This window comes from Capricornis sumatraensis, chromosome 5 (genome assembly GCF_032405125.1).
Source record: "Capricornis sumatraensis isolate serow.1 chromosome 5, serow.2, whole genome shotgun sequence".
Taxonomy (NCBI): domain Eukaryota; kingdom Metazoa; phylum Chordata; class Mammalia; order Artiodactyla; family Bovidae; genus Capricornis; species Capricornis sumatraensis.
Genome location: NC_091073.1, coordinates 111,126,709 through 111,146,325, shown reverse-complemented (window position 1 = coordinate 111,146,325; position 19,617 = coordinate 111,126,709). Strand labels below are relative to the sequence as shown.

General features: G+C 49.2%; 1 protein-coding gene across 1 annotated transcript; it reads left to right on the top strand.

Annotated features, from left to right (window-relative positions):
- The first annotated feature begins 1,711 nt into the window (after nucleotides 1–1,711).
- Nucleotides 1,712–15,198, top strand: LOC138080027 (TRPM8 channel-associated factor 2). The gene is made up of 8 exons (XM_068972901.1): nucleotides 1,712–1,779; nucleotides 2,107–2,740; nucleotides 6,039–7,024; nucleotides 7,299–7,393; nucleotides 8,692–8,905; nucleotides 9,226–9,465; nucleotides 11,254–11,591; nucleotides 14,657–15,198. Exons 2-8 carry the CDS (start codon nucleotides 2,118–2,120, stop codon nucleotides 14,897–14,899), a joined length of 2,739 nt encoding a protein of 912 aa, XP_068829002.1. The 5' UTR covers nucleotides 1,712–1,779; nucleotides 2,107–2,117; the 3' UTR covers nucleotides 14,900–15,198.
- Nucleotides 15,199–19,617: the final 4,419 nt, after the last annotated feature.

Here is a 19,617-nt window from a genome sequence, read left to right as displayed (position 1 = left end):
TCTAGAAAACTGTGGAAAGCCCAGATTCTGCAGGCTTAAAATCCAGGGGAAGGCACTCAGCTTTACCTGGGGAAGTGGATGAAACTGATGAGGACGAGCTGTGAGTAGGCTTGAGGAAGATTGTAGATGAGACTACAGAATGCATCTTAAGGACAGAAACCAGCTTGGTCCCCTCTGGATAGGAATGTATATTGAAGGGAGTGGTATTTGATAAGTGGGAAAAACAAGGGCAAAATGGAGGTGGCTGACAGTGTATGGAAACAGGAGGGAGGAGATGCCTTGGAAGGGAAGGGCTTGGTGTTTGTCAGTTTCGGTGGTTCCCCAAAGCCAAGCCTGATAGAAGGACCTGAGCACAGGTAGTTTACTTGGGAAGTGAGCCCAGAACTGCACAGTGAGGACGTGGAGAGGAGGAAACCGGGAAGGACCCTGGTCCAGTAAGGAGGGACCTCTCGCTGAGCTGTTTACTGCTGTGGGCAGCTGGAGCCCGATTCCTGGGGTAACCCCTGAGGGGCTCCAGAGTGCACCTAGGATGGCTCTACCCCAGGGGAAGCTTGCCCCATATCAGCTCACCGCCACTTCAGGGCTGCCCCTGGACCCTTGCCCAGGTGAGAAGGTCTCCCAGTGCCCAGGAGAGTCCTCCAGGGCTGTTGCTAGATGAGGTCTGGGGCACACAGCACACCTGCTACTTGGCTCTTGTCTCTTGGAGAGGCCAGAAAGCACAGCAAAGGGACAGACACTCGTGATTTCTGTTCTCCTTGCGTACCTGACACTGGACATTTTTATCTGCATTCTCTTCATCTTCCAAAACATCCTCCAAAGGATGTGTGTACTATTCTCTTTATACAAATGGAAAGACCGGTGTATAAATAGTTTATCCAAGAGGAGCTGCTCTGAAGGGAAAAATGAACTCAGTTTTAGGCACACCAAATTTTCAAAGTCCTGGCAAACCTCAGAATGTTCCCCAAAGTAGGGGTGGGGAACTCCCTAGTGAGGGCAGACCCAGTAAACTGGGAGGTGTTTCCCAATCATTTAGTCAGGACTACTAGAACAAATTTTGTTTCTGCAAGGTCAACTGACCTTTTTGTCCAGAGAAATAATGTCCCAAGTCATCTCAGGTTAACTCTCACTTTGATCTTCTTGCTCCTGTGGAATCCAGCCCCACCCTCACACCACTCAGGTTCTGCTCCTGCAGCCCCCATGGGGCTTCTCTCTGTTCAAAAGCTCCCAGAGGGAAGGCTGCGGGGAAGGGATAATTCGGAAGTTCTGAATGGATGTGTCCACACTGCATGTTTAAATGGATAAACAACTACTGTATGACACAGAGAACTCTGCTCAGTGTTGTGTGGCAGCCTGGAGGGGTAGGGAGTTTGGGAGAGAATGGATACATGTATTTGTATGCTTGAGTTGCATTACCATCGCTGTTTACCTGCAACTTAGCAGGACCCTGTTAACCGACTCTACCACAATACAATGTAAAATAAAAAGTTAAAAAAAAAGTGCTCGCTTACAGCATTTCAGGTCTCAACTTAAATCTCAGGTCTTAGCTTCAATGTCACTCTCTCATGTGGGCCTTTACTATAACCCCATCTAAAGTAATTTTCTGGTTGCTGGATATCACACCACTGTGTTTTATTTTCATCTAACGATTATTAATGGCTGCATTTTATCTGCTTGTCTACCTAATTATTGTCCTTCCCCTTTTCAAATATTAGATTCGTGAAAGCAGGGACCTTGTCTGCTGTGTTCCTTGTTGAACCCCTGGGCCTTCCACCACTCGGGGTACGTAACAAGTGGTTTTCATCTGAATGCATTATTTATGGATTTATTTATGGCTGCATAAGGTCTTAGCAGTGGCTTGTGGGATCCTCTCTACCAGCTCACTGTTGGGGCTCAAGGGTGGCTTATGGCCCTGCTGCATGTGGGATCTTAGTTCCCGGACCAGGGATCAAACCTGTGTCCCTTGGATTGCAAGGCAGATTCTTAACCACTGGAATACCAAGGCAGTCCCTGAATGCATTTAGTTTTCTTTCTTTTTCTTTTTTTTTTGCCCCGCACATTTCTTCCTTTGTTCTGACCAAGCTGAGTCTTTACTTTCACCTCCTGCAGCTCACTGAACCATGGCGACAACTCCTGCGGCTGCCTTTGAGGCCCTCATGGATGGAGTGACAAGCTGGGAGGTACCCAAAGACCCTGTTCCCAGTGAACTCCTTCTTATTGGAGAGGCCGCCTTCCCAGTGATGGTGAACGACAAAGGCCAGGTCCTCATTGCGGCCTCCTTCTATGGCCGAGGCCGCCTGGTGGTGGTGTCCCACGAGGGCTATCTGCTGGATGCCGGCCTGGCCCCATTTCTTCTCAATGCGGTGCGCTGGCTCTCTCCCTCTCCTGGGGCGCCTGTTGGTGTGCACCCATCCCTGGCATCACTAGCACACATCCTGGAGGGCTCTGGGGCAGAGGCACAGGTTCATCCAGAACCAGCAGAACCCCTGGAGGTTTACTGCATCAGTGCCTACGATGACACCATGACTGCGGAGCTGATCCAGTTTGTGAAACGTGGTGGGGGCTTGCTCATCGGGGGCCAGGCCTGGTACTGGGCCAGTCAGCACGGTAGTGACAAGGTGCTGTCCAAGTTCCCAGGGAACCAGGTGACCTGTGTGGCCGGAGTGTACTTCACTGACACCTATGGGGACAAAGGCTGCTTCAAGGTCTCCAAGAAGGTGCCCAAGATCCCTCTCCAGGTCAGGTGAGTGGTGTTTCCCTACCGGGAGTCTGATGCGTGTCCACAATAAATCTGATCCTCCTCATCAGTGAGCTTCCACTGTAATACACATGATTTTCTACTGCTTCTCAGAACCTCCACAAAGAAAGGAAAAGACAACGGTAATGCACTAAGGCCCAGGAAGGGCTGAGTTCTCACTTTTCCTGCCGTCTGTGGCCAGAGCAACAATTAATCTTTTCGAAGAGCTTGTCTCACTCGTCAGTCTGTCTGATGCCTGGGTTAGGCGGGGTGGGGGCTTCGCGGGTGGCTCAGTGGTAGAGGCTGGAGCTATGCTAGGCCTGTTCAGCAGGAGAGCCGGGAGTCCTGGTGGAGGGATGTCTGATGGGAACTGGAGCCCAAGAGAAGACACAGCGACGGCTGGAGACACAGCTCGAGGGAGACAAGTACCTTGGCTCCTTCCTGCCTCCAGGCTTGGCTGGTGGGCTGAACTGGAGTGAGGAGAGAAGACAGGAGTCGAGATTCCCATGATCAAATGCTTTTAAGGATGGGTGTTACCCTTAGGGAGCTGTACAGGGCTAGGAAAGGAAAGATTAGAGGAGGCCAGAAGTTTGGGATATTTGTGGTTCTGTGTAACTCGTTAAATCAGTGGCTCACTGTGCATGGCCACAGGTAGCAGAAACCACGCTGTGGTGGCCGGATCTGGTAGTTTATTTCTCTTGTGTCACAAAGTCCAGGCAGATAATCAGGACTGTGGCATTACCTCCCTGCTTTAGGATAACCCAGGTTCATTCATGCAGGTTCGTTCACTCCCTCTCTTGCCCTCCCTCTCTCTCTCCCTCCCAATCTCCCTCTATCTCTGTCTCTCTTCCCCTTTACCACTTCCATGACCCACCTCCCTCCCTATGATACGCTTCACGTTTATCCTTATGACTAAAAGATTGCTACTACTAATTTTGGCAATATAACTACACCCCAGCAAGAATAAGCTACAATGAATATACCTGCTGCATACGTCTCTTTTAATGCAGATAGTAATATGTTTTCTGGGAGCCCTGACCGTCTGACTTCTGTAATGTTTCAGAAATTAGCTAACCTGGCCAACTCTAGCTGCCAGAGGGCCTGAAGGGCTGAATATTTTTAAATGGGCACTGGCACCTCTGAAGAAGTCAAGATTCTGCTGTAAGGAAGGGCATGTTGTTCAGTTGCCAAGTTGTGTCTGACTCTTTGCAACCCCGTGGACCGCAGCACACATGGCTCCTCTGTCCTCCACTATCTCCCGGAGTTTGCTCAGATTCACATCTATTGAGTTGATGATGCTATCTAACCATCTCATTTTCTGCCACCCTCTTCTCCTTTTGCCATCAATCTGTCCCAGCATCAGGGTCTTTTCCAATGAGTTGACCCTTCGCATCAGGTGGCCAAAGTATTGAAGTTCAGCATCAGTCCTTCCAGTAAATATTCAGGGTTGACTTGTTTAGAAATGACTTGTTTGATCTTGACTGGAAATCAGACCAGTCAAGGAAGGGCAGACACATATTTAGAGAGCAGTTAGCAGTGTCCTCAGCTCCAGGGCCTGGCACACTTAAACTTGGTTCCCTCTGAAAGGGTTGGGAGGTGATGAGTTATTCAGAGAACCAGGGTGGATCCGATTCATTCCAACTTCTCTTTAAGTCTGAGGGACAAACAGGTAAATCTCACCAACTAATTCCTCTTAATAGTTCCAAAGGACTCCTATCCAGCAAACTAAACCTGTTTTCTTGTTTTTCTTCATCTCCGCCTACATTTTTCATCTTGGCCACGGAATCTGAAGTACCTTTTGTCTTGTTTATGTTTTGAAAACATAACCAGAAGTTACCATTAGCACATCAAAAAAGAAGTAATAATTTCTTAATGTCATTATCCATTTCCATAATTGCCTTATTTTTTCACAGTTTTTTGAATTGATCTTTTATTAAAACCTAAACATTTTGATAGCTTGATATGACTTCTATGTCTTATATAATACTGAGTTTTCTTTCCAGTTCTTTTTATCTCTTGCTGTTTTTTTTCTTAAGGAAACTAGGTGTTTTATCCTGAACAGTTTCCCCATAATATAGAATGTGTTTCCTTCAAAAGAGTCTGCATTTTGCTGACTGAATCCCTGTGGTGAAGTTGAATAAATTCCTTTGTTCCCTATATTTCTTGTAAATTAGAAGTTTGATCTAGATTCTACAGCAGAGATTGGCAAACTATGGCATGTGAGTCAGCCCCCTGTGTGTGTTCAGTTCAGTCACTCAGTTGTGTCCAAATTTTTGCAATCCCAAGTACTGTCGCATGCCAGGCTTCCCTGCCCATCACCAACTCCCGGAGCTTGCTCAAACTCATGTTCATCAAGCCAGTGATACCATCCAACCATCTCATCCTCTGTCATCCCCTTCTCCTCCTGTGTTCAATCTTTCCCAGCATCAGGGTCTTTGCCAGTGAGTCAGCTCTTCACATCAGGTAGCCAAAGTATTGGAGTTTCAGCTTCAGCATCAGTCCTTCCAATGAATATTCAGGACTGATCTCCTTTAGGATGGACTGGTTGATCTCCTTGCAGTCCAAGGGACTCTTAAGAGTCTTCTCCAACACCACAGTTCAAAAGCAACAATGCTTCGGCAGTCAGCTTTCTTTTTCTCAGTAACAAGTAGTAAATGCAGCCATCACATTTAAGTGACACTTTTTAAAAAGAGTGCATGCTAAGTCACATCAGTCGTGTCTGGCTCTTTGTGATCCTATGGACTGTAGCCCGCCAGGCTCCTCTGTCCATTGGATTCTTCAGGCAAGAATACTGGAGTGGGTCGCCATGCCCTCCTGCAGGCATGGCAGGATTTTGACCCAAGGATTGAACCCCTATCTCCTATGTCTCCTGCATTGGCAGGTGGGTTCTTTACCACTAGCACCACCTGGGAAGCCCTTTAAAAAGAGTGTATAAATCTTCAAGTGTAGTGTGAAGAGTTTACTTGTAGCACATTCCTAGATCAGAGCTAGCATGTGGAGAGAGGGATTTGATGTCCTATACTGCCTTCTTTACAGAAATGTTACTCTGAAGAATAGATGTACTTTTTAACTTCATTCATTTCTATGTTCAATAATAAACGTACCTCAGAGGTACTCTTGAGTTCATTTCCAGACCACTGCAATAAAATGAGTCACACGAGTGACTCAAATCTCCAGTGTCATTAATGGGAGTGAGAAAACTGGTGTGAACTGTGTAACCTCTGTACCCCTCCAGATTTCTGTATTCAGTGAGCTGGTCTCAGTGGTTCCCCATCTGAGTGCAGGCCCTTTGTTCCTTTTCCAGATGTGGGGAGGACCTCAGGAAGGATCAGCAGCAACTCCTGGAAGGGATCTCGGAGCTCGACATTGGGACGGGGGGACTCCCCTCGCAGCTGCTGGTGCACGGGGCCCTGGCCTTCCCCCTGGGCTTAGATGCCTCTCTCCGCTGCTTCCTGGCAGCTGCCCGCTATGGCCAGGGCCGGGTGGTCCTGGCTGCCCATGAGGGCATGCTCTTTGCTCCCAGTTTGGAACCCTTTTTACTCAACGCTGTGCGCTGGCTGGCCAAAGGCCAGACAGGCAAAGTTGGGGTGAACACCAGTCTAGACAAACTGCACGCCCTGCTGGTGGAGCGTGGTCTTGAATGCAGTCTTGAGCCCCATCTGACAAGTGACATGTCCATCTACTGCTGTACAGCTTACAGCGACAAGGAAGCTAAGCAGCTGCAGGAGTTTGTGGCCGAGGGCGGGGGCTTGCTGATTGGGGGCCACGCCTGGTGGTGGGCCTCCCAGAACCCTGGCCGCTCCACATTGGCTGATTTCCCCGGTAACGTCATACTGAACAGCTTTGGCCTCAGCATCCTACCTTGGACCTTGGACCCGGGCTGTTTCCCGGTCCCTTCCACCGACAGCCTGAACTACCACTTCCGCAAGGCGCTGTCTGAATTCCAGGCTAACTTGAACCTCGAGGGTGGCAACTTGGAGAAGAACTGGCTGTCAAAACTGAGAGTGGATGGAGCCGCCTTCCTCCAGATTCCCGCAGAGGGGGTCCCTGCCTATGCCTCCCTGCACCGGCTCCTGAGGAAGCAGCTGCGTCTTTCGGGATTACCGGCTGTGAGCCGGGAGAATCCGGTGGCCAGTGACTCCTGTGAGGCGGTGGTGCTCTGCCTGGCCACGGAGCTGGCACGCTCTGGCACTGACTGCTCCGAGCTGGCACAGGAGCTTGGAGCCTGGTCCTGCGGCTCCAATCTGTGCCCATCAGAGCACACTGTGGAGATTGATGCACGCAACCCAAGTAGGCCACCAGGGGCCTGGCCGGGGACAGGAAGGGGGCTTGTGGGCTCCGTAGGATCTTGTAGGGGCCGAAGGTTCGGTGGGCCAGTTCCTTTCTCCATCACGCACTTTCAAGGAGATGGGAGTGGGGTTCTGCTCTGGGCTTAGGTGGGCTTCAGGCAGGAAGCATGGATGAACTGAGGTGTGCAGGGAAGGGCTGTACCTCTGGGAGGTGCTGCGAGGCACTGAGCAGGGGAAGAACTCAGCCTTTGCTGACTGTGCCTTTTGTCACCCAGGCGATGATACTTGGATGAGTACAGGGCTTTACCTCCCAAACGGACAACTTACAGAAGTCTCCTTGTGTGAAGCTGCAGCTTGCGCCGGCCTGAAAGTAAGGCTCGGACCCCTGCCACTGCCTCATGCTTTCATTCTCATCCAGCTCACTGCTCTTCTACCAGAGTGCAGGAAGTCATCGTCCTACCCACATTACAGATGAAGCAGCTAAGTTTCTGGGAGCCTAAGGGAGTGCCTCCCTGGAGAAGGAAATGGCTACCCACTCCCAGTAGTCTGGCCTGGAAAAATCCCATGGACACAGAGGAGCCTGGCGGGCTGCAGTCTATGGGGTCACAGAGAGGAGGACCCAACTGAGTGCTTGTGTAGAGCTCTTCACTTCAGACCCAGTCCTCTAAGACAAGCCGTCAGCTCTCCAGCTTCCAAGAGGAATGTGGGGGAAAGGACACTGGACATATTCTGAACCACAGGCATTTCCCCGGCATGGCCTTTCTGGGTTTTACATCTTTACCTTCATCCCTAAAGGGTGTGCACAACCCCATCACTCACAAAAATAGACCATGATGCCAAATTAAAATTGCTCCTGCCTCAATTCTGAGGGTCACTTCCTACCACGGTTAAGGTCTCTTGGGGGTCAGTCTCCCTTCTCACGCTCACTTGCAGTAACCCTGAGAAAAGCAGTCCCAGGCCTCCAGGCGAGACGCACTCAATCTGTCTGAGCAGGAAGGGAGGCCGGGATGACCCCTCATCCCATGTCCCACTGTGTCTGGATGGCCTCCTGTCTGTGCACAAAGGGCGGCCAAGGATTCCCTCTGCCTTATTTCTGGCATCAGAACCACCTCAGGGGCTTGATCCCTGGTGTAGGAGCCCAGGTTCAGTCTGGAACAGAGGCACCAGGAGCTGCTGGTCAGTGTCAGCCTCGGGGTTATGTCTGGTCTGCCTGATGCTGGTCCACTGTGGTAGTGGTGGTGGTGGTTTAGTCACTAAATCGTATCCGACTCTGCGACCCCATGGACTGCAGCCTGCCAGGCTCCTCTGTCCCTGGGATTTTCCAGGCAGCAATATTAGAGTGGCTTGCCATTTCCTTCTCCAGGGGATCTTCCCAACCCAGGGATCGAACCCGGGTGTCCTGCTCTGCAGGCAGAGTCTTTACTGACGGAGCTACCAGGGAAGTCAGTCCACTGTAGAGCTGTTTAAATCCCTAGAAATACGATTCCACATGCCGTTCAGTGCATATGACTTTTAGAGTGCCGCCGTCTCATGGTTTGCATGCACCACTTACAGAAAGGGGAAACTGGAGTTTTCTCAGAACCTTCCATCACACAGTCCCACACACAACCCCGCACCCACAGCCCAGGGAGCCAGCCCCACCCACGCGTAGTGCAATCGCCTTTCCAGTTACAGATTGGCTGCCACACTGACGACTTGATGAGTGCCAGCAAGCTGTCTCGAGCCCCTGTGGTGACTCACCAGTGCTCTATGGACAGAACTGAACAGTCGGTCTCCAACCTCTGGGGCGGCCTTCTCTATGTCATCGTGCCCACGGGCTGTAACCTGGGGCCCATGTCCATCACCATCAAGAGGGCTGTGCCTGCCCCATACTACAAGCTGGGTGAGTGGACTGGACATGGAGGGGAGGAGGAGAGCGGGGGCTGCTGTGTAGTTGTGGGCTGGTTGCCAAGGAGCGGAGGCGAAGGATGGGTGGACAGAAGGAGAAGGGACTGCTGGAGATGGCAGTGGAGGCAGGAGTGAGAAATCCCTGTGTCCATGGAGGCTTCAGGGCAGAACAGAGGGGAGGGTCTGGGGGCCTGTCCTTCTCTGCGCAGCACGTAGACGTGCATGGTAATCGTCCCTTATTTCAGTGTCCTCCTCCTGGTCAGCTCAAGGAAGGTGGAGGAAGTGGGTGACAGGTTCCGTGATGTTTATTCCCAGGTGAGACATCGCTGGAGGCGTGGAGGAGCTGTATTCAGGAGAGCCCGGCTCCCTGGGGAGAGCTGGCGACAGACAACATCATCTTGACGGTGCCGACTGCAGACCTCCGGGCCCTGGAGGACCCGGAGCCCTTGCTCCGCCTCTGGGACGAGATGATGGAGGCTATAGCCAGGCTGGCAGCCCAGCCCTTCCCTTTCCGCCGTCCTGAGAGGATTGTTGCTGATGTGCAGATCTCAGCCGGTAGGTGCTCCAGAGGGATGCTCCTAGCGGGTAGACATATTTTCGTTACTATTTTGCATTTCTTGGGGCTTGTTGTTTTCTTTCTTTCATTCTTCCTTCCTTCCTTTCTGTAGTGTCCTTGTCTGGTTTTGGTATCAGAGTGATGACAGCCTCCTAGAATGGTTTTGGGTGGATTCTGTCCGCTTCGGTCTTTTGGGAGTTTGAGAAGGATCGGTATAAATTCTACTGTGTTTGTTGGGTAGAGTTCCTCAGTGAAGCCATCCAGTCCTGGACTTCTTGTTTGTACAGAGGTATTTTTCTATATATCGATTCTGTTTCACTTCTAGTGAGTGAGTGATCTGTTCAAATTATCTGTTTCTTCTTGACGCAGTTTGCACAGGCTGTGTGTTTCTAGAAACTGGTCCAAGAAACTTGTCCATTTCTTCTTGTCCAGTTTGTTGGCATGTAACTGTTCATAGTATTCTCTTAGGATTTTTTGTATCTCTGTGGTATTTCTCCTCTTTCATTTGTTACTTTGTTTACTTGGGTCCACTTGCTCTTCTTGTGAGCCTGGCCAGAGTTTGTTGACTGTCCTTTCAAAAAACCAGCTCTTGGCTTTATTGATCTTTTCCATTGTTTTTTGACTCTCTATTTTAGTTATTTTCTGCCTGATCTTTGTTATTGCTTCCTTTCTGCTGACTTTTATTTTGCCTTTTAAAATATCCAATATGTGTAAGGCATAATTTTACCAGTAAAGTAAGGGGAGAAAAATACACTGAAGACATGGAGATGAAAGGATGTTTACATGCAAAAAGGTAAATCATGTTCACCTACAGGGTAAGAATTCACAGAGGGGTGGAACAGTCTCAGAAAAACTGGTACTAGGACTTCAAGACGCTGGTGAGGATTGTTTCAAGGAGAAGTTAATACCTCTGAGATATCTCCTTCAACCATAATTCAGATTTGCAATGAAAAGAGAGGGTAAAAAGATTTATACTAAGTATTCAGTGGTTTAGAGAAAAGGCAATGGCACCCCACTCCAGTACTCTTGCCTGGAAAAATCCCATGGATGGAGGAGCCTGGTGGGCTGCAGTCCATGGGGTCGCTAAGAGTCGGACACGACTGAGCAACGTCACTTTCACTTTTCACTTTCATGCATTGGAGAAGGAAATGGCAACCCACTCCAGTGTTCTTGCCTGGAGAATCCCAGGGACGGGGGACCCTGGTGGGCTGCCATCTATGGGGTTGCACAGAGTTGGACACGACTTAAGTGACTTAGCAGCAGCAGCAGCAGAGAAAAGAAGGACATCTTTTGCTTTAAAAAAGGGGGAAAAGATTCAAAAAATTCCTTTGGCCATATTTGTAATCTTTTAACAAAGGGCAAGATTTTCATTGTTAAAAGCATTGTTGAATTTGGACAACAGTGGTTTCTACAAGAGAAGGAATAACACTGCCTAGCCTCAAGGATCTCAGATTCGGATACAAGACTTAATGTTACAGACGGGCATGCAAAGGAAACTCACACGAAGGGAAGCACTGAATTAGGGTGGGAATGGCTATGTAAACAATTAACACTCTTTGGGCCAGAGAAAGCGGGAGGCGTAACTCCAGAGCGGAAGTATGGGAAGGAGGCTGAGCACTCTTTGGACCAAGTCATGGGGGCATCAGCTTTCTAAGTCAGCAGGGAGATTCTGGAATTAGCGGGTACAGGCAGGATGGTGAGGAAAAGTTACCCAGTGGAGAGGAAGGAGGGGAGATGGATTTGGGTGGACCCCCGCCCCGTGCCTCATTCTGCCTTTGCGTTCCCAGGCTGGATGCACTCAGGCTACCCCATCATGTGCCACCTGGAGTCAGTGCCGGAGCTCATCGATGAGATGGGCATGAGAAGCCGCGGGCTCTGGGGCCCTGTGCATGAGCTGGGCCACAACCAGCAGCGGGAGGAGTGGGAGCTCCCCCCACACACCACCGAGGCCACCTGCAACCTGTGGTCGGTGTACGTGCACGAGACGGTCCTGGGCATCCCCAGGGCTCAGGCCCACCCCGCTCTGAGCCCTCCAGAACGGGAGAATAGGATCAAAACACACCTGGAGAAGGGAGCCCCCCTGTGCAACTGGGAAGTGTGGACGGCTCTGGAAACATATCTGCAGGTACTGATCAGAAATTCAGGGAGATGGGTGCCCCCAGACCCTCCATCATGGGGCATCCCAGATCCCAGGAGCTCGCCAAGTCCTTTCCACCCCCACCAGCCTGCCCACCACCTTCCCTGGCTGCGTGGTGGTGCCTCTCAGGTCAAATATCTCTAAAATACAGATAATGACACCTGCCCCACTCACCTCCTGTGCTTTTGTATATGTAAGAGAAAATGACAACTATTATGAGAAAAAAATAACTAGAGAGACATACAGTCTCTGGGTATATCGGGCAAGAGCAGACATTCTGGGTAAGAGCCTTGGGACTGAGTCACATCTCTCCCACTCGCTGGCTTATCCTTTGTCCCCTAATGAGTGCCTCGGAAATGGTGATTGTCTTGCTTTGCTTTCCCTCACCTTAGTTTTATGGGGTCAAGTGAGTGTTGCACCCCTTCATAGTGTTAGGGGCAACTGCATCACAAGAAGACCTCTTAGGAGGTAACTGTCACTGAAATTGTCAGGTTTCCACCACCCACTTGAACCCAAAGTATCTTCAGAATGAATAAGTAAATAACCAACCCAACAGAAGAACACCAAAGTCTCGAAGTGAGTTGATTTCCTGTGAAATAAGCAGAAATCCCTTTCCCCTCTCCCATCCTGCTTTGAAGTTTAATATTTTCAAGCTGTGAAAGCCACGCCCCAGTCAGATCTCCTGCCCTGTCTGCTATGACTCTCTAAATAATGGTCATGGCTCACATTTCACAGCCACACTGAGTCAGAGAGTCTAAGCATCCTGACCAACATCACACATTTAAATGATGGGCCCAGAACCTATGGTCAGGAGTGACAAGCCGAGGCTTTTGCACTTCCAACACCTCGCTTTGATTTTTCTTTTTTCATTCATTTTCTGAAGATCTGAGTGAGAGACAGCCCCAGTCAATGAGATAACTGCATTGCATCAGATCTGGATTCTTCTAGAGCCAGTCTGAGGGTTGCAGGGAAACAGACCCCACATGGTGGTTGGCCCTGAAGTGTAAGGCAAAGCCTTCATTCCTCTCTACCTGCTGACGCACTCACCACGAGTATCATTCTGCAAAAGCTCTGGGGAGACCGCTCATCCTGGAGTCCAAGGCTTGGTCTCAGGACAGATGGGCACATTCTGTTTTCTCACCCTGCGGGAGGTCTTCTCCCCCTCCTTCCTCCTGCTGTTGCCTTAGTGCAGATCCTCAGCATCCTCCTCTCTGGTCCCGAAGCCTCTTAAGTTTTTCCCCCATCTTGCTTCAACCGCCTTCAATCCACCTTCCACACCAGCTCCAAAATAATCTGAATATTCTGTGGTTACGTCCCTCAAGCGTGCTCCTTCACATTCAGAAGGAAGGGGAAACACTTCAGTGGGTGTCGAAGGCCGGTCATCATCAGACCTTCACCAACACCTCCAGCTCCCACTTGCCCACCTCCTTGGTTATCCTGCAGTTTACGGAGCTGCTTCCCACTAGGAACGCATTTGCCGATTTGGCTTCTATGTCCCCCTACTTCCCTCCTGCAGCTGAAACATGCTGAACGTCTTGTCTGTTTCCTGTCACATCACCTGTCCGAACTCGGCTCTCTTGCCCTCTTCTCCCGACATCATCTCCTGGACAAGCCAACCTCTTTTGTAATTTGTTATACGTCTGTTTCTCTGGTTGACCAGGGACCTCCAGAAGGACAAGAGCCCTAATCATTTTCGCCTAGCGCAGTACCTGACACACTGCAGATGTTTCATGATGTTATATGTGTAATAATATGTTCAGTGTGGTGATATATTAATAGAGATGAGCAGGAGGACTCACAAGGCCACGTCAGTGAGGACACAGCCGTGAGATCACAGGGAAGCTGATCAAAGTGCACCTGCCCTTGTGGTTTCATACCCCAGACTCAGAGGATTCTCCTCCATAAAAGGGGGAGATCTTGGAAACCCCAAGATCGCTGCTTGCTCTAAATTTCTATGAAAAGTGAAAGTGAAGTCGCTCAGTCATCTTTGACCCTTTGCAACCCCATGGACTGTAGCCCACCAGGCTCCCCTGTCCATGGGATTCTCTAGCAAGAATACTGGAGTCGGTTGCCATTTCCTTCTCCAGGGGATCTTCCCAACCCAGGGATCGAACTCAGGTCTCCCACATTGCAGGCAGACCCTTACTGTCTGAGCCACCAGGGAATCAAAACTTTCTATAATCTTAGCAAATAAGAGCTTCTTACCCATGGCTTTCAGGTAGATTCTTCCCTATGAAGTATAAGTCACTCACATGTTGAACCACTTGTGACATACCTGCTAATTTCTTGTTTTGTTCCAAAGGCAGTGTCCCGTAGAGAAAAACAGTAGCCATGAAAATAGTCACAGGTCTGAGATGGCTTGAAAAAAAAGAAAAAAAAAAAGATTTTATTATGTCTGAAAGATATTGTAAGTCCCCAGATTTGGGGACTGAATTCCCATCTCAGTCAAGCTGAAATCTGTCTGATGCCTAAGTCAAGAAAACACTTAGAAAAAAAAAGAAAACACTTAGGATCTGAGAATACTACTTATTTTTAATTAAAGAAATTTCAGATAACAGAGATAACTGTCATTTGTTGAGGATTTACCTCTTTTCAGCAATTAGGTTCCTTGTGTAGCCCCCTACTAGATTCAAAGGGTACAGGGTTTGTGACCAAAAAGTGGAATGAGCCAACACAATCGTGTTTATGATCAGAAGTAAGATGGGGAGACAGGGGCAAGTAAAGAAGCAAAGCTAACAATGGCTTCCCAGGTGGTGCAGGTGGCAAAGAACCCATTGCCAAAGCGGGAGACGGAAGAGATGCGAGTTCGATCCCTGGGTCAGGAAGATCCCCTGGAGAAGGAAATGGCAACCCACTCCAGTATTCTTGCCTGGAGAATCCCGTGGACGGGGGAGCCCGGTGGGCTACAGTCCATGGAATGGCAAAGAGTTGGACACAACTGAAGCGACTTAACACACACACAGAAATCACAGGAAATGAGACACACTCGTGAACACGTATGCGGCAGTATTTCACAGACTTACACCTCATTCTGCCCCTTCCTCCTTTTCCAGCTCCAGGAGGCCTTTGGGTGGGAGCCGTTCACCCAGCTCTTCGCTGAGTACCAGACCCTCTCTGACATCCCCAGGGACAACCCTGGCAAGATGAACCTGTGGGTGAGGAAGTTCTCTGAGAAGGTGCAGAAGAACCTGGCTCCGTTCTTTGAGGCCTGGGGCTGGCCTGTCGAGGAGGAAGTGGCTTCCAGCCTGGCCTGTCTGCCTGAGTGGGAAGAAAACCCCATGAGAGTGTACCTCTAGACTGCGACGTCAGCAGTGGGCACCCAGCGGTGTGTGTGTGGAACGGGGGGACCACTCGCCCACTCCCCCTCCCTGGGTTTCTTGCCAGTGCGCCCTGAGCCTGAATCCTCCTTTGCCACCTGTCCTCAGGAGGTCCTTTAAGATGCTAAGACAAAATGAAACCAGCTTTCTCAGGAAAACACCTCTGTGCTTCTTTTCTTGTACCTTTGCCTCTATGCTCACTGCCACCTAAAGCTTGCTGTCTTCACCATCCTCGCCCTCCTGCAGAGGAGGTTTCTTTGAGTGTCTGCAACCTCTTGGCTTCTACTTATGACCAATAATTTTAAAGACTCTGGACTGATTGTAATCTGATATCACTCCCTCACCCCAGCTGGCCCTGAACAAACCTCTTATCTCCAGCTCTCAGAAGCTTTCTGATTGTAAGAGAGATGCTCTAATGGAGATGGCTATGAACCAGCTTTGGTTCTATGGAAAGTCACTCAACTCTCTCTGCGTCTGGATTCTTATTCATGACATGGGGATAAAAAACATGTCTGATCACCACCTGTGTGCACGTAAGGGAGCTCTCCAGCCCAGTTTTGTGTGGACAACCTGCAAACTGAATCTCCCTTCAGGGTCTACCTCCTTGAGGTTAGCAGTCAGTCCTTGAGTGAGAGTATTTAGTGAACATGAATGTTGTGCCCAGATGTGGTATCAAATGATAGTCTTCAAGATCCTAGCCCTTCCTAAGCATCCTTTCTCCTGCCTCTGGAAGGCTGTTGGGATAGAACTTCACCCCAGGAATGGTGTAAACTCAGATGAGATGATGTGAACTCAAGCTGGAGGTCACAGCACTGGTGGGGTTTGGTTTTCTTGGTTAGTTTCATCTCCGAGTCCTTTTGCTCCAGCCAAAGGTGAAAGTCACTCCAGCAGCCCTACCAGGTCCATCAGCCTGTTGGTTGTCGGCACAAAACAGGCAGCTGGCTCCTCTGGCCACCATGGAATCAAGGCACTGTCTCAACAGCAGCAGTGCTGAGAGGGCTCCGATGGAACACGATTCCGAGTTGTAGCAGACGGAGTTAATCACACGCACTGACTGCCTGCAACCCAGCGTCCCCTGAACTTTATCATCTCATTCCGGTCCATCCCGGCTCTTTGGCTGGGTGGGGTTCCAATGAGAGATTCATCTCCAGCATTAGCAGAATGTACACTGAGCCATTTTCCTCAAGCTTGGTTTTTAAACCATGGTTTTGTTGTTCTCAGTATCACTCCCTGGGCTTTGCCGAGGACACAGTGGCCCCTCAGGCAAACGGACCTGGGGAATGTCTTTCTCTGAAGCCCAGCAGCACATCCTTCTCCCAATTCGAGGATAGTTTCCTTTCATTTCACTTGTGTCCTTCGTCAGGTGCATTTCTGACAGAGAAAAGCTCAATAAACATTTGTTCTGTTATACAGAGTGAAGTCAGAAAGAGACAAAAGCAAATATTGTATATTAACACATACATATGGCACCTGGACAATGGTGTTGGTGAACTTATTGCAGGGAAGCAGCCTAGACACAGACTAGAGAACGGATTTGTGGACACAGTGGGGGAAGGAAAGAGGCGAACGAGTGGGGAAAGTAGTCGACTCCCATACACTAAGTGTGAAACAGACAGCTGGTGAGGAGTTGCTCTAGAACGCGAGCGAGGAGCTGAGTTGAGCGCTCTGCGATGACCTAGAGGGGTGGGATGCAGGGAGTCGGGGGAGGTGATACATGCATAATTATGGCTGATTTGCGTTGCTGTATGGCAGAAACCAGCACAAGCCTGTAAAGCAATTTTCCTCCAATTAAAAAATAAAATGGGAGAATACACCAATAAATATTTGTTCACTGAGGGAGCGGTAATGCCATCTAACACATAATGAACAGTCTTTATGTCCCAGGCTTGGTGAGAGGCATTTCCTATGAGTTGTCTTGTATAATCTTCACCACAGACCTCTGGAGGTTGGTAGTATCATTACCCCACTTCATAGATGAGAAAGGGAACACTTAGGGGCATTAAATAACTTCTGAAGTCACAAAGCCAGTAAGAGGAAGAGTCGGGGCTTGACTGAAGCCCATAGCAATGACAAACTCGTGGAGCTTTCATCCAAGGATAATTTTCCATCTAGTAAAGAGTTCACCTAGAAAAATGGAAGTTCAACAAGGTTTGGCCTTATCCATGCTCACTATTGAATTTTTATTAAATATCAAATTAGCCTGCAAACATGTATCCGTACCTGATCTTCCAGTTGTCCCAGCACGTGATTAGCCTCCCTATATAGAGAGAAAGGATTTGGACTCGGGCAGTTCAACCCCAGAACTGGTGTTCTTAGCCATGAAAGCAAGGGTGACTAAAGGAATGTTTAAAGCTGGGGTGAAGAGGCTGCCATAGAGACAAAGTCAAAACCTGATTTCCCCCCAGGTGTCCTGGTGTAGAATCTAGCACTCTTCTCCTTCTTACAGGAAGACTGTGTCTCTGCCGCTGTTTCTAAGTTCAGAATTCATTGTGTGTAACTGGGACACTCCGAGTATTCTGTATTCCAGAGCACACTTGCTCTCAAGGATGTCAATGCAGTTCTGGTGAATTGCCAATAAATGCCATTTGCTGGGAGCTGTTCTAAGTACTTTTTATTTGTTTATGGTCACATTAGTCCTGCAGAGTAAGTACTATGGCTGTCTCCATTTTTCAGGGGAGGAAGCGCATTTCCCCCTGGGAGTTGTACTCAGGACCCACATTTTTAACGAGCATACTGAACGGTATTACTGGGTCTGCCACAACCTGCAGCTCTGCTTGCATGGAACGACGTGTATGGCTACTGAATCACCAGGTGACCAGATGAAAACTACCAAAATTCCCTATTTGCTGGGCAGGAGTTAAAGTCGGACATAGAGAAAGGACAAACGGACACAGCAGGGGCAGGAGAGGGCAGGACAGATTGAGAGAGTAGCATTGAAATAAAATGCATCACCACGTGTAAAATAGACAGCTAATGGGAAGTTGCTGGACAACACGGGAACTCAACCTGGTGCTCTGTGACAATGCAGAGGGCTAGGATGGTGGGAGGGGGCTTCAAGAGGGAGGGAACCTATGTATGCCCGTGGATGATTCATGCTGATGAATGGCAGAAACCAACACAAGATTATAAAGCTATTATCTTCCAATGAAAAATATTTAAAAAAAAACCACTACCAAAATCCAAACAGGTTATTTCCAGTTACTCAAATAGGAATTGTTTACCCATAAGGGTCGTTCAGGGGCTTCCCAGGTGGCGCAGGTGGTGAAGAACCTGCCTGCCAGTGCAGGAGATGTGAGAGATGCAGTTTCCATCCCTGGATCGGGAAGATGCTCTGAAGGTGGGCATGGCAACCCACTCCAGTATTCTTGCCTGGAGAATCCCGTGGACAGAGGAGCCTGGCGGTCTACATCCAATAGGGCTGCACAGAGTTGGACATGACTGAGGCAACTTAGCACACACACACACGGGGTCATTCATCCCAGCCACACAGCCCTCAGTATCAAGACCCTGCCCTACCCAGCCTGGAGAATCCTAAAGAGCCATGCTTCATGTAACAACTTGGTGGAGTCCTAGGAGAAAGCTCATCTTAAACTCAGAGCTTTTATCTAAGTGACCTTTGCTCACTCTTGCTGCTGCTGCTGCTAAGTCGCTTCAGTCGTGTCCAACTCTGTGCGACCCCGTAGACGGCAGCCCATCAGGCTCCCCAGTCCCTGGGACTCTCCAGGCAAGAACACTGGAGTGAGATGCCATTTCCTTCTCCAATGCCGGAAAGTGAAATGTGAAAGTGAAGTTGCTCAGTTGTGTCCGACTCTTAGCGACTCCATGGACTGCAGCCTACCAGGCTCCTCCATCCATGGGATTTTCCAGGCAAGAGTGCTGGAGTGGGGTGCCATTGCCTTCTCTCTTAAGGATACCCAAACCTCCATCTTCACTTCTGAGAGTTATTGGACAAAGGAGCACAAAGCCCAGGGTCCTATAGGTTATTAGATCCAATATCTGAAATATCCAGACTTCTAGCAAATTGAGTAATTTACAAAGGAAACAAATCACTGTAGAATTATTAAAGAAAGAACAAAAAGGACCATTCCTCTATCTTACCCCACAAGCATGATATTGCCAACTGATTAGAGGGATGGGTGGTTAATGTCCCCCAAAATTTAAAGAATTAGTGATTGGTCATACTAAATGGGACCAAAAAACCTCATCCTTGTGGTGAATATTGTTGAAATGAAACAATAAGCAATGCTAACAAGAATTAAAATGATTCCTGTCTTAAATAAATCCGATTCTCTGCTCACTCTTTGTCTCCCCCTTGTGGTCACCTAGAAAACCTTGCTTCGCCTGTGAAAGTAAAAGTCGCTCAGCCGTGTCCGACTGTTTGTGAACCCATGGACTGTATAGTCCATGGAATTCTTCAGGCCAGAATACTGGAGTGGGTAGCCTTTCCCTTCTCCAGAGGATCTGCCCAACCCAGGGATCGAACCGAGGTCTTCCCACACTGCAGGCAGATTCTTTATCAGTTGAGCCACAAGGGAAGCCCAAGACTATTGAAGTGGGTAGCCTATCCCTTCTCCAGGGGATCTTCCCAACCCAGGGATCAAACCCAAGTCTCCCACACTGCAGGCAGATTCTTTACCAGTTGGGCCACAAGGGAAGCCCAAGAATATTGAAGTGGGTGGCCTATGCCTTCTCCAGGG

Excerpts from the sequence above, each read along its gene's own strand:
- LOC138080027 (XM_068972901.1), top strand. The coding sequence starts at position 2,118 with ATGGCGACAACTCCTGCGGCTGCCTTTGAGGCCCTCATGGATGGAGTG. Across the intron at positions 2,741-6,038 it reads AAGATCCCTCTCCAGGTCAG|ATGTGGGGAGGACCTCAGGA; the intron begins GTGAGTGGTGTT and ends TTCCTTTTCCAG. Across the intron at positions 8,906-9,225 it reads TGCCCCATACTACAAGCTGG|GTGAGACATCGCTGGAGGCG; the intron begins GTGAGTGGACTG and ends GTTTATTCCCAG.